The 13,384-nt window shown below is 46.4% G+C and overlaps 1 protein-coding gene across 2 annotated transcripts in view; it reads right to left on the reverse strand.

The window, feature by feature from the left end:
* Positions 1-13,384, reverse strand: part of ACAP3 (ArfGAP with coiled-coil, ankyrin repeat and PH domains 3) — a 156,611-nt gene that overhangs the window by 72,594 nt on the left and 70,633 nt on the right. For both annotated transcript variants that reach the window (XM_075603669.1, XM_075603667.1), the window contains exon 4: positions 8,510-8,563. In XM_075603669.1, the coding sequence (XP_075459784.1) occupies positions 8,510-8,563 (54 nt within the window). The remainder of the gene's footprint in view (positions 1-8,509; positions 8,564-13,384) is intronic.

Below are 13,384 nucleotides of genomic sequence, written 5' to 3' on the forward strand. Positions count from 1 at the left end.
AGAGCCACTGAGAAAGGATCACACGTCTTGCAGAGCCACTGAGAAAGGATCACACATCTTGCAGAGCCACCGAGAAAGGATCACACATCTTGCAGAGCCACTGGGAAAGGATCACACGTCTTGCAGAGCCACCGAGAATGGATCACACGTCTTGCAGAGCCACTGGGAAAGGATCACACGTCTTGCAGAGCCACCGAGAATGGATCACACGTCTTGTAGAGCCACTGAGAAAGGATCCCACATCTTGCAGAGCCACAGAGAATGGATCACACGTCTTGCAGAGCCACTGAGAAAGGATCACACATCTTGCAGAGCCACTGAGAAAGGATCACACATCTTGCAGAGCCACTTAAGTCTAAGAACTCTAAGGGTTAATGAGTCATATTTATCAAGCATTGCTATGCCCTAAGACAACTTCCATCACCAGAAGACAACTTCTGGTCTATTCACTCCAATGGGCCGGTAGGTGTTGGAAGGTGTCTCATGGGGTAGAAAATATGTATCAGCACAAAGGTAATTAGTTTACTTCATGGACCCGGGAAGACGTGCCTTTTTCCATTCCCCCCTAATGCACGTTATTTAGATGCATACCCTCTATGTCACAAAAACATATATGCACACACCACATACTGTACATGCTAATCTGATGGCTCAGCCTCGAAAATCGTAGGTCACAGGTTCAAGTTCGGACGCAGAGTATTTAGTCTTGCATCATTTATGGCAGATAACATAAGAATTCATACTATCTTCAGTGATGCAAGAATTGTGTCTGAAAGGCACTTTTATATGTTTTATAAAGCAGAAACAAGCCTTTTTATTTATACATGCATGCCTAAGCAAGCTCACGCACACATGATGAAGCAAACTCAACAGCAGGGTAACAAGAACACAAGGCAAGATGTAATGATGGGCGGGCGGGCGGGCAGAAGATATTCATATGCAGTGGGAAATAATGCACACTATGTTTCATGTATTTTACTGAAAATGGAAAACAAAACTGCATTCAAAAAGGACCAATGTTAAAGAAACAATCAAAGAACTATGGAAGATGTCTATTATCCCTACATGTTGCAGAGCAGTAAATAATTGTATGGTATTGTGCTCTGAAAAATACCCCCCAGAGTTATTGGAACAGAAGACCAAAATGAATGGCTACATAACGACATTAGGTGATCTGTGTGCCTTGGCTAGTTGGGAGATGGGAACAGACCTTGAAATGATGCCGTGTGTCTCAGGACAACCACGGGGAAGACAAAGTAGACACGTATTGTCTCAGCTTATAGATTGCAACAGTCCTTTATTGACCACTTAACAATTGTACAGCAAAGCAGCACAACAGAACTGGAAATGTGCTGCAGTCAAGTCTGAGCAATCTAGCAGAGATCCTCTAGTCTAGCACAGCACAATGTTTTTGAACAGGGGTTCCTAGGAACACTTGGGTTCTGCCATCATCCCTAAAGGGTTCCCTGTAATTCTCAGGTAATTTAAAATTGTATCAAATACAGAAGAATTTACAATGCATCTGATCTCAGATGCGCTATTAGAGAGGGTTGGGGTTCCTTACAATGCATCTGATCTCAGACACACTATTAGAGAGGGTTGGGGTTCCTTACAATGCATCTGATCTCAGATGCGCTATTAGAGAGGGTTGGGGTTCCTTACAATGCATCTGATCTCAGACACACTATTAGAGAGGGTTGGGGTTCCTTACAATGCATCTGATCTCAGACGTGCTATTAGAGAGGGTTGGGGTTCCTTACATCTGATCTCAGACGCGCTATTAGAGAGGGCTGGGGTTCCTTACAATGCATCTGATCTCAGACGCGCTATTAGAGAGGGTTGGGGTTCCTTACAAGGCATCTGATCTCTGCAGAGAAAACCTCAACCAAAAAAAACATTGAACAACACTGCTCTAGCATGTCAGCATTGTAATCTCTTATCTCCTATACTCGCTTACCATGTTAAATATTTAATGCACCCTTGCCCTCTTATATCCTCCCCAACAAATAGCGTGGCTTTAGCTCTGACAGATTGGCTGCCTTTTCTATTCTCTTCTGCCCCCCATATCTCTGCAGTTGTTTAAGCGTGGCAATGTCTGAGAACGTGTCCCCATCACGTTGCAGCCGTTTCCCCCTCCCCATCTCACACTTCCGAATAAACCATTGCTCCCAAGACAGGAGGGGGAAGACCCCTTCCAGTAAAATGTCCCCGCGGCTCTGACTGTGCACAAGGGGAAATATCAGTAGATGCTTAATGCATATCCTGGTTTCCTGGGCGCCTGCCTTGCTCGCCTACCCTTCCATGCATGCCCTGCAACTCCTCCCTGCCCTCCCACCTCCTGTCTGCCTGCAGCCTTCTGTTAAACTCTCTACGTTAAGACGTCAGGAAATGAGATGGGATTTGCTGTTTGACCTTCCGCTGCCTCTCGCCTCTAAGCCTCTGTATCTCTTGATTCTGACGTAGTGGGGTTTTTACAATCAGTGTGTGATCGAGCCTGGGCTCAGGCTTTTGCTTGCTACAGGATACAGAGAAATTACAATTGTGCACCAAACCAATTCGTTTTACCTTTGTTCTTGTATTGTATATCTTTATTTATATAGCGTCATAAATGTACATAGCTCTTCACAGTAGTAATACATGTCATATAAATAACACATAATATAAATCAGGTCATGGGAATAAGTGCTTCAGACATAAAAGTGACATTAAGGAAGAGGGGTTCTTACCCCCAAACCACCAGATCAGTTAATACGACACACACACACCATCTTTCTAGGCTGCAATTGTCGTTTAGGTCAGCGGTGCGCAAACTGGGGGCGGGAGATTTGTCTGGGGGGGCGGGGGGGGAGCGCGGGCTGTTGTAGAGGTCCCGAGCTCCTCCCCCAAGGCATTTAAATTAAATGCTGGGGGTGGCGTGAGGCCTCTGCAACAGTAACACTTACCGGGATTCGGAGGCGTCTCCGTGGCAACGTGGCATCAAATGATCATGTAACTACTGCAGCTGGCAGGTATAAGAGGGGGCGTGAGACCGGGGGAGGCCAGGTAGGGGGGGGGGGAGCAGCTTCAAAAGTTTGCGCTCCCCTGATTTAGGTGACTTTTGGCTGCAAATTGCAGCTATAAATGAGATGGGACAGTTTTGCAGATAATTCTGGACACTTCTTCAGGATTGCAGATGCCTTTCCTGAGAGAGTCTGGCTAGGTCAGGGGCAGCCAATTCCAGTCCCCAAGAGCCACCATCAAGTCAGGTTTTCAAAATATCCCTGCTTCAGCACAAGGGGCTCAATCAGTTGGCTCAGTTTTTGACTGCACCACCTGTGCGGAAACAGGGATATCCTGAAAACCTGAAATTGCTGGTGATCTTTGAGGACGGGAGTTGGCCGCCCCTGGGCTGGGATGACACGGTGCTGGTGGGCGACTAGCAGAATTACCTCTCTATTCTACAACATATTTATACAACTAAATGCGCAGCCTTCCTTCCTCTCTCCCTCCCTTCTGTCCTTCCTCTCTCCCTCCCTTCCGTCCTTCCTCTCTCCCTCCCTTCCGTCCTTCCTCTCTCCCTCCCTTCCGTCCTTCCTCTCTCCCTCCCTTCCTCTCTCCCTCCCTCCCTCTCTCCCTCCCTTCCTTCCTCTCTCCCTCCCTCCCTTCCGTCCTCTCTCCCTCCCTCCCTTCCGTCCTCTCTCCCTCCCTCCCTTCCGTCCTCTCTCCCTCCCTCCCTTCCGTCCTCTCTCCCTCCCTCCCTTCCGTCCTCTCTCCCTCCCTTCCGTCCTCTCTCCCTCCCTTCCGTCCTCTCTCCCTCCCTCCCTCTCTCCCTCCCTTTCTTCCTCTCTCCCTCCCTTTCTCTCTCCCTCCCTTTCTCTCTCCCTCCCTTTCTCTCTCCCTCCCTTCCACCCTTCCTTCCTCCCTTCCTTTCCCTCCCTCCCTTCCTCTCTCCCTCCCTCCCTTCCTCTCTCCCTTCCTCTCTCCCTCCCTTCCTCTCTCCCTCCCTCTCCCTCCCTCTCTCCCTCCCTCCCTCCCTCCCTTCTGTCCTCTCTACCTCCCTCCCTCTCTCCCTCCCTTCCTCCCTCCCTTCCTTCCTTCCTCTCTCCCTTCCTTCCTTCCTCTCTCCCTCCCTCCCTTCCTCTCTCCCTCCCTCCCTTCCTCTCTCCCTCCCTCCCTTCCTCTCTCCCTCCCTCCCTTCCTCTCTCCCTCCCTCCCTTCCTCTCTCCCTCCCTCCCTTCCTCTCTCCCTCCCTTCCTCCCTCCCTTCCTCTCTCCCTCCCTTCCTCCCTCCCTCCCTTCCTTCCTCTCTCCCTCCCTCCCTTCTGTTCTCCCTCCCTTCCTCCCTTCCGTCCTCTCTCCCTTCCTTCCTCTCTCCCTCCCTCCCTTCTGTCCTCCCTCCCTTCCTCCCTTCCGTCCTCTCTCCCTTCAGCTCTACTTTCAGAATACTTTCTCTGCCCATCGTTAGTCCCACCTCCACAAAGTGCAGGAGCGCGAAAAACGCAGGATGTGTTTATTTTTTTTAAATTGCTTATGTGAGCTAAATAAATACTACTTTTATGTGAGTTACCCTGTCGTGATCTTTTTGTTCCTGTCCTGTTGCAGTTGTGCCCAGTTCTCCACAGACATCGTTTGGACATCCCCTTTTTCACCGAGTTTGCACACCGTCAGGAATTGCCAGAGCCACTGAGAGGGCCCCAAATACAAGGTAACACGCAGTGGCCTTTATGATTGTTACCCCCCTCATTTATTATTCCTCAAAGCAGGGGAGCGCAAACTTTTGCTGCTGCGTCCCCCTGCCTTTCCTCCTCTGGTGCTCGCGCGCGCCCCCTCCCCCTTTACTTTGATGCAGGGTCATGTGACCCACAGCGTCATTTGACGCGTCGCGTCACATGACACTGCGTTGCCACGGACATGAATCCTGACGTCGGCAGAGTCACGGTGAGTTTAGAGTTTGCAGAGGCCTCACGCGATCCCCCTGCATTTAATTTAAATGCCTTGGGGAAGAGCGCCGGGCCTCTGCAACTGCCCCGCCCCCCCAAAAAAATCTCCCACCCCCCCACTTTGCGCACCCCTGCCTTAAAGTATGCAGAGGCGAGGTCTATAGATTGCGCCACATGCTGTGGTGGGTACCACTAGGTACCAATTCTCCCAATCATACAATACGTGGACTCTTTATGTGGACTGTTTAAGGCATTATGTGATCGAATATTTGGAAAGATTCCATAGAGCACAGACAGACTGACCACCATTTCACCCCTGGACGGTCATTGGAGCGGGAGAGGTTGATCCACGTTTCAGTGCCTTTTTGGGACCTTGACAAGTCCTTACACATTCACGCACCCATATCCACATTGTAACTTTCCATTCTACCAAGTACAGGACTCAACAAACTGAGAATTATAGGAGAATACATTATTAATATCTTAGATCGTAAGCTCTACTGGGACTGGACTCCCTTTCCTATTGTTACTATCATGTCTGAAGCGCTTATTCCCACTATAATATTACCGTATGTCCCGTGTATTACTGCAGTGACGCGCTACATGTACCTGGATGACGCTATATAAATAAAGCTATACATACATTAATATTACATTGTTGACTCCCACAAACACGGCTAATGATGCTAATTATGATTGCAGTAATGTCACTTCAGTAGGTGTTAATAACCAAATGGGTTCTTTCAGGCAGGCTCAGAAGCGAGCATCTGGGAATACAACTCCACTGTACTCTTTCACCTTGCTCTGTGCAAGGCCTTTCGTCTCTTATATGCTTTAGGTACTGACAGATTGCTAGTTCTTTAATGTAGAGAGAAGAACTGGAAAGCTTTGTGACATGATCCGCTCTCATTTCCTGCGCTGTGCACATGGTGGAACATCTGGCAGTCGCCGGCTCCCCTTGTCAACGGAAGATTATGCAACACCCAGCCGGCCCCAGCAGATGTGCTCTGCTATCCCCTGCTATAATCCCGCCTCAACAGGCCAATGAGATGGGCGCTTTAAATAAGCACAGCACCCGATTTGACTGGCCCATTTATACCCAGTGATGTTGAGAAGAGCTGCAATAAATAGCAGTGACCAAGCTTTGCTATCCTCTATTCTTCCAAAAACATAGTGGTCAATGTATATTGCAATTTGCAAGTGGGATCTTAAGTTACCCGATGCAGCTTTGCTACCTTAGACTACTTACATAGAAACATAGCATTTGACGGCAGATAAGAACCAATTAGCCCACCTAGTCCGACCCTTTTCCTATCCGCTGTAAACCCTACGAATCCATTTCATCCTTGGCCGTCTTTCGTACTCCGCATCGCCATATCTCTATCCCAGGCATTTTTTAATTGCCTTATTGTTTTAGACACTACCACCTCTGTTGGAAGGCTGTTCCATGAATCCACCACCCTTTCCCCGAAAAAGTACATATCCTGAGCCTCCCACCCAACAGCGTCAGAGTATGGCCTCTTGTTCTAGCACTTCTCTTTCATGCAAATATGTTTGTACATTGCCGAAAGCCTTTACACAGGGCTGGTGCTCGGGGTGAGGTTACAGCCTCTGGCGGCATTTTCTGCGCCTCCTTTTGTTCCCGATATAATACCAAGAACGAAAGGAAGCGCAGAAAATGCCGCCCTAGAGCCGGCTTGATGGCGGTGCCGTCGGTGACTCTGTAAGCTGTGCTATCATATTGCCGTGTCACATTGTGTCGAATTGCCATGACAATGAGATACCGCGTGACATCACATGACGCCGTATATAGCAGGAGGAGATGCCGGCTGGACAAGGTATGAGGCTCCAGGCTCTCTCGGGCGCCAAATTTCGGCGAGCTGGCCTTACCTTCATATATCTAAAAATTACAACCATAACCCCTTTCTTTTCTATCCCTTAAGCCAGGGGTGCACAAACGTTTTCATCAGCGCCCCCCCCCCCCCCCCTGCTCACGCCCCCCCCCCTGCTCACGCCCCCCCCCCTGCTCACGCCCCCTTTCCATACCATTTCTCCGGTGTTTCAAACGTCATGACGTCATGTGACGTTGTAACCCCACGGCGTCATTTGACACCGTGCTGCCGTAGCGACGTGTCACCAGAAGCTGCCGGAGTTAGAGACTATACAGAGGCCTCGCGCGCTCCCACGGCATTTCATTTCAATGATTTGTGGAAGAGCGCGGGGCCTCTGTAAGTGCCGTCCCCCCCCCCGCCCACAAAATTTGGCGCCACCCTCAGCTGTAGATATTCGGGTCTTTTACTGTCCTGATAGTTCTGACCAATTTCCTAAGTAGAACCACGGGACAGGGGTGTGGCGAGTTTCAATCTCGTCCCTGGCACCCAGGAAGGATGCAGCTTTAAAGCAGTCAGTTTGCTCCCGCGTGGCAAATATAAATTAAAAACGTGATATACCGTATGTTTAAAGGTATAAACGCCTCATGTTTCAACAGTGACCAAATATTACATGGTTTTCTTAAGGATTAAAAAGAAGAAAAAAAAGGAAATGAATTTTACATACTGCATCTATGTTAAGGGATTCCCCTTGATCATGACAAAAGTTTGGAGATGCAGTGTTATTGCTTTCCGACTCATAACCTCGCCCCCCCCTGCAGGCTTTAGGATTCATCTATGTTGATTAGGTCACGAATCAGATCACAAGATTGTATTTCACCTAATATGTCAATGAATGTGGCAGAAGCTGCTAAGGACCAGAGGATCCCAGGACAGTGTGGTGTGATCTGGTTGGTCACTTAATGATCCTGCAGAGGGCATGCTTCCTTTATATATTTTTGTACACAATGACTAGGAGAAGGAGAGAAGTGATGTGACTAGTTTCAGTACATCCCACTGACAATCAGATAACACAGAGCACCAGAAACTCAGGAACCAGAAATACACACAATAAAAAAAAATTAAGTGTCACTTACAAATTAATACAGGAACAACAATGGTTTGGATCGGCACGCGTATATATTGAAAAGTAAAAATTAATAGAAAGACTTGCAGTACCAGTGTGCAGTGTAGTTGGCACAAAAATGTCAACGTTTCTGGACGCGCGCCCCTTCCTCGGGCATGGGCCCCCGAAATGCTGCATTTTTTTTGTGCTTGGGAGCAGTAGAGGCCTACTTTAGGTCTGACGCCTCTTTTTGATTTCTGTAAAAAAAAATCTCCAAAAACGGATTCTACAATTAAAAAAAAAAGCGAGTTGATTCCAGCTGCCCTGGTACTGCAAGTCCTTCTTTCCATCTTTACTCTTCAATGCATACGAGTGCCCATCCAAACCAGTGTTGTTCCCTTATTGTTTGAATTCCTATTGGTGGATCGGAGCACCAGTGCAGAAGAAATATGCTAACAGCGAGTGCAAGTTCTTTTTGGGGGTTTTTGTACTTACAAATGAATATATACAGTTGTGCGTTCCCTCCGTCATGCCGACTTCAGATAAACCATAAATTCAGTTTCAATTAACCCCACTAATGACACCTTCCCCCCCCCCACCCCCCCCCCCCCCCCCCAATGTACTGTACTTGTATTAGGTTTCTCTTCAAGCTCTCACCATGTGGTAGTTCACCATTTCCTGCAAGCTGTCCCCAAATTTGTCCAGACATTCCTGAAGGAAAAAGGAAAGCTCAGAGTTAGAGACTCTTGGTATGGAAACGAGGGAAAGAGTGAGCAGGATGGACATATCCCCAGAACAAGAAACCCCAAATACTTGAACCAGCAGGTCCAACAACCTAAATGTACCATGTCATGTACACCCCTGTGTATTTACGCATTGTAATGTTACATAACTGAGGTGCTCAATATATAAATATATATATATATATATATATATATATATATACATACACACACATACACGTGTGTATATACTGTATGTGCGATATATATTGTATATGTATGTATATATATATATATATATATATATATATATATATATATATATATATATACACACACATACACACAGACACATATATATGTATCAAATAGTCCGTGCACTCGTTTAATGATGAAATGAGAAAACCTATTGCCAACTTACTATCATTTTCTTTTCCTAGAACCATAGAGCAGTGGGCACCATAGGGTTAACTATCCTTAGCTTGAGTAGGACAGGAAATTGAATTCTGCAGGTAGTACCATAATAGACCCCTCCTAATACTGTACCTGCAGCTTAGGTTCCTCTCATTGCTGAAAAATACAACTGATATACAGTATCATTAAACATAGAGAGTAACTATTCCGGTAAGTTGGAAGTACATTTTCTCTTTTCCTGGTCCCCATGACAGTTTCAATATATTTATTTTGTTACTACAGACTGAAGTACTTTGCGTCCAAAGCTTGCGTCAGCGGAGCCCTCAATGTCCAGTCTATAATATTTTATAAATCTATTAAATGATGACTTCAGTATTATGTATAGGGTAAATTATGTATAGGTCTGCAGTCCAGCAGTAAGCTGGGTAATCACCGCTTTGTAAAGCCTGGGTTAATTAACCCGGTCCCAGCTACCTCGTTAAGGGCTTGAAAAACTCAGACACTTGACTTGTTCAGGGCTCTTCCTGACTGAACCAGAGAGAGACCCGCTGAAGCGCTGAAGGCCGAAAGCCTGCAACGCGGTCGGTTTATATTGGAACTCTTGCTCTTCTGGATCTTGAGAAACCCTTGCGTGGGAAAAGGGCGAAGCCCTCATCAAGGACTTATGTGTTTTGCTAACTCTTTATATGCAGAAGACAATCTCTCTTTTGTTGTCACCTTTTTGGGCAAAATAAATAGCCTACACTCGGAACACCCACGTGTCGTTGCGTTGTCCCTGCCACAATGACCACATGGCTGCCGGGCAAATTTGTGCAGGAGACGCCTTAAAGGCCAAGATGTAGCCATGGCCCTTGTTGAATGAGCCTTTCGACTTAAAGGGGAAAGTCCGCCATTCTGTTAGACGTTTCTTATGCATGATATGATCCATCGGGATATTGTCACCTTGGATGCTGCTTACCCACTCATGGGTCCTTCTGGGAGGACAGTCAGTCTATCTGACCTTTTGAGACTCTGTACCCGGTTGGGGCAGGTTTTTAGACATCTCACACCATTGAGATTACGTCCTCTTTTTTTTTTTTAATTTCCCGGATTTGGGCAAAATGAAGGAATTACAAATCTCTTGGTTAATGTATTAATATCTTTATTTATATAGCGCCATTAATGTACATAGCGCTTCACAGCAGCAAATACACGCGACATAATAATATACATAACAAATAACACATAATGGGAATAAGCGCTTCCGACATAAAAGTAACATTAGGAAAAGGCGACCCTGTCCGGAGAGCTTACAATCTAATATTAAATGGCGGTGACACTTGAGGCAGGAAATGGTAAACTGGCCGCATCACTGCAGTATCCTGGTGAATGGTAAGGAACGGTTCTTTGCCAGATAGAGCTTGCAGATCGCCCACTCTTCATGCTGACGTTGTGATGACGAGGAAAGCTATTTTTGATTAGAACAGCTTCAAAGAGATCTGGCGTAATAATGGTTCAAAAGGATGTACTGTGAGGGCTTCTAGAATCAGAGAGAATTTTACACCCGATTTCTAGTCTCCATCGTTTGCAAGAAGCGAATGATGAGTCTTCCCGATGCCAGGTTCCTTTCTAGCAGTGCCGATAATGCAGATACTTGGACTTTTAATTAACTCAGACTGAGTCCTCTGTCGAATCCTTCTTGCAAGAATTTCACTAGTGCCACTGAGGTTGGGAGGGAAGAAAGTGTGTTTCTGTCTTACACACCAGTCCTTGTAGCAAAGTCACATTCGGTAATAGACCGTTGGAGTTTACTTTTTCCTTGCCTCCAAAAGGGTCCGTGTATTGGTTTTATCTGAGCACCCTTTGTCTCTCCGGACTATACATTCAATCTCCAGGCCACCAAGGCTAGTTGCTTGGGGTTTGGATGTTTCACGGGGCCTTGATGTACTTGATGAAACCCTTGAGCATTCGACAGATGCCAAGGAGTGTCTGTCGCCATATTTATTATATGGGTGAACCAAGGTCTCCTTGGCCAGTATAGTACTATTGGTATTACCAATTTTTTGCAAAAAAAAAAAAACTAAATTGGAGGAAAGAGATCTGCAAAATAAATAAAGAGAGTCCTTAAGAAAAGGACAAAGAAATCCAAAAATTGGGGCACTCTAATTCATGGTATTTTGTAATTGAAAAGTAGGATAATTAAAAGCTAACTTTCCATAAGTGTGCATTAAAATAAATGCTCTTATAAAGAAAGAATTAAATCGGATACAAATGAATAGTGAATATTAACACACAGGATCGTAATTCTGATATCTCACACACGGTGTAGGGAGCCCTAGGGCGGGAGAGCAGACAAGGACATTGTTTTGTAGAGATTGTAACTAGGGAGGTTGAATGAGCTTGCTAGATGAGGGAATACAAAGCATCAAGCTCAATAGCTTGTATGTCACCTTTTGGTATATGACAGCTGAGATTTTTTCGTTCCCCTATCACTCCTCCTTCTCACCCCATCCATTTTTTTATATATTCTATTAGTTACAAAGTAGATCGCATGTCGCTTTATTATCCCCCCTCGGGGGTTCCGCGAGTGCCGGGGAGGGGGAAGAGCTGGGACAACTCTCCCAGCTGTCCCAAGCCTGGTGGCGTGGCGGTACCCCACGCAACAGTGACCCGTCGACTTCCTAGCTCAGCAGCAGCCGCCTGCCGGTCACTGCAATCCTTACTCTCCCTGCTCCTGTCGGCGCCGGAAGTCGCGTCAACATCCGGCTGACAGGAGGGAGAGGAAGGAGCAGGTAAGAGCGTGCGCTCTGACTGAAGGGATTTTTGCAGTGTGCCGGCAGCTCCCTTAAAGTGTGTGAGTGTGTGTGTGTGTGTGTGTGTGTATGTAAGAGAGAGGGTGTGTGTGTGTGTGTATAGAAGAGAAAGGGGGAGTGTGTGTGTGTATAGAGGGAGTGTCTGTGTATTTTGTGCATATAGAGGGAGTGTGTGTGTGTATATAGAGGGAGGTGTGTGGGGGGGGCGGGTAGAGACATGACAGATGGGGGGAGAGAGGCTGGGGGAGAGGGTTGGGGTTCCCCAAAATTTCACAATCTAATTCTGCGGTTCCTTAACCAAAAAGGGTTGAAAACCACTGAGCTAGATAGATAAAACTGAGTTACAGAAGCTCTATACAGCCTACGGCATCTAGTCAGTGCCTGTAGTAGTTGGACCAAGAAAAACCAAGGTGGCGCCCAACGCTACCAGTGCAAATAATCAATAAATAACAGTGCATAATTCGTGAATAGTATGGGTCTGTGCTGGCCTTGCAGCTTCGTCAGGCCAGCGAAACGTGTAGAGTCACAGAAGCGCCATTAGTGATTCAGAGGATAAGAGAAAGCACTGGGAGAAGCCTCTCCTTCGTTTCCAGGCGGCCTTAACCGGAACCAGCGGTGACGCTGTCGGATCCGTGATGAGCGGCGAGATCGCGACGCACCCGACTTGTAGGAGTCACTGCACATTCTGTTTACACGCCTTACTTAACTTGTAAGTCTCGATTTTGGAGGGTTCTTTTACGATGATAAAGTTGTTCTTTTATCACCAATACCACCTGTATTCTTTTACTCCTTTGTTTCCCGAGGTCACTAGGACCACTGGACTCCACATCTACTACCTTGCCACGGATTTGTGACACGCCTGATTTTACTACTCCATTGTGAGTATAACAATTGAAAGACACTACACTGCTTAAATATTTCATTGTTTCTGGAATACTGGTCTATGTGGTTCTTTGTCTCCCCTTGGGTACGGCCCCCGCTCCTCTGTCTTTTTGGGAATTTGACTGTAGTAGTTGCCTCCTCTCTCCCTAGCCTCATCGGGTCAGACGTACGACCGACACTCAGGTATGACATAAGCCGCCCAGCTTGCTAACCCAACGCGCTCACTCTATGCATGTCTCCGTTACTATCAAAGCTTCTTCTGGGGACGGAGTCACCTTCATTTTGTGAGGCTTTATATAGAGAAAACATGGCCGTGGAAACCATTGTTGGCTCCGTTCAAGTGAGAACATTATGGCGTAGAGTATTTAGTGATTTTAAAAGAGGAGCAAATGATATAGCAAAGTGTATACATGAATAAAGGAGCTATGTACAAATAGTTTGCTTTTCATTTATTTAAGATTCGTGATTTGTATTCTCATTATTTTAATTGTATTTAATCATGATGGTGGAGGTACTGTAGTTATAGATGTATCATATACTAGAGTAAAATTGTTCATGAATCGGTCATCCTAATTTTAAAACTATGCCATAATGTTCACTTTATAGGAGCCAAGGATGGTTTCCATGGCAACGTTTTTCTCTTTAGAGCCTCACAAAATTAAGGCGACGCCCACACAAGAAGAAGCTGTGAGACTAACAGCGAAAGTGAGCGTTTTCGGGTT

The sequence above is a fragment of the Ascaphus truei genome, chromosome 6 (genome assembly GCF_040206685.1).
Source record: "Ascaphus truei isolate aAscTru1 chromosome 6, aAscTru1.hap1, whole genome shotgun sequence".
In the NCBI taxonomy this organism is placed as follows: Eukaryota; Metazoa; Chordata; class Amphibia; order Anura; family Ascaphidae; genus Ascaphus; species Ascaphus truei.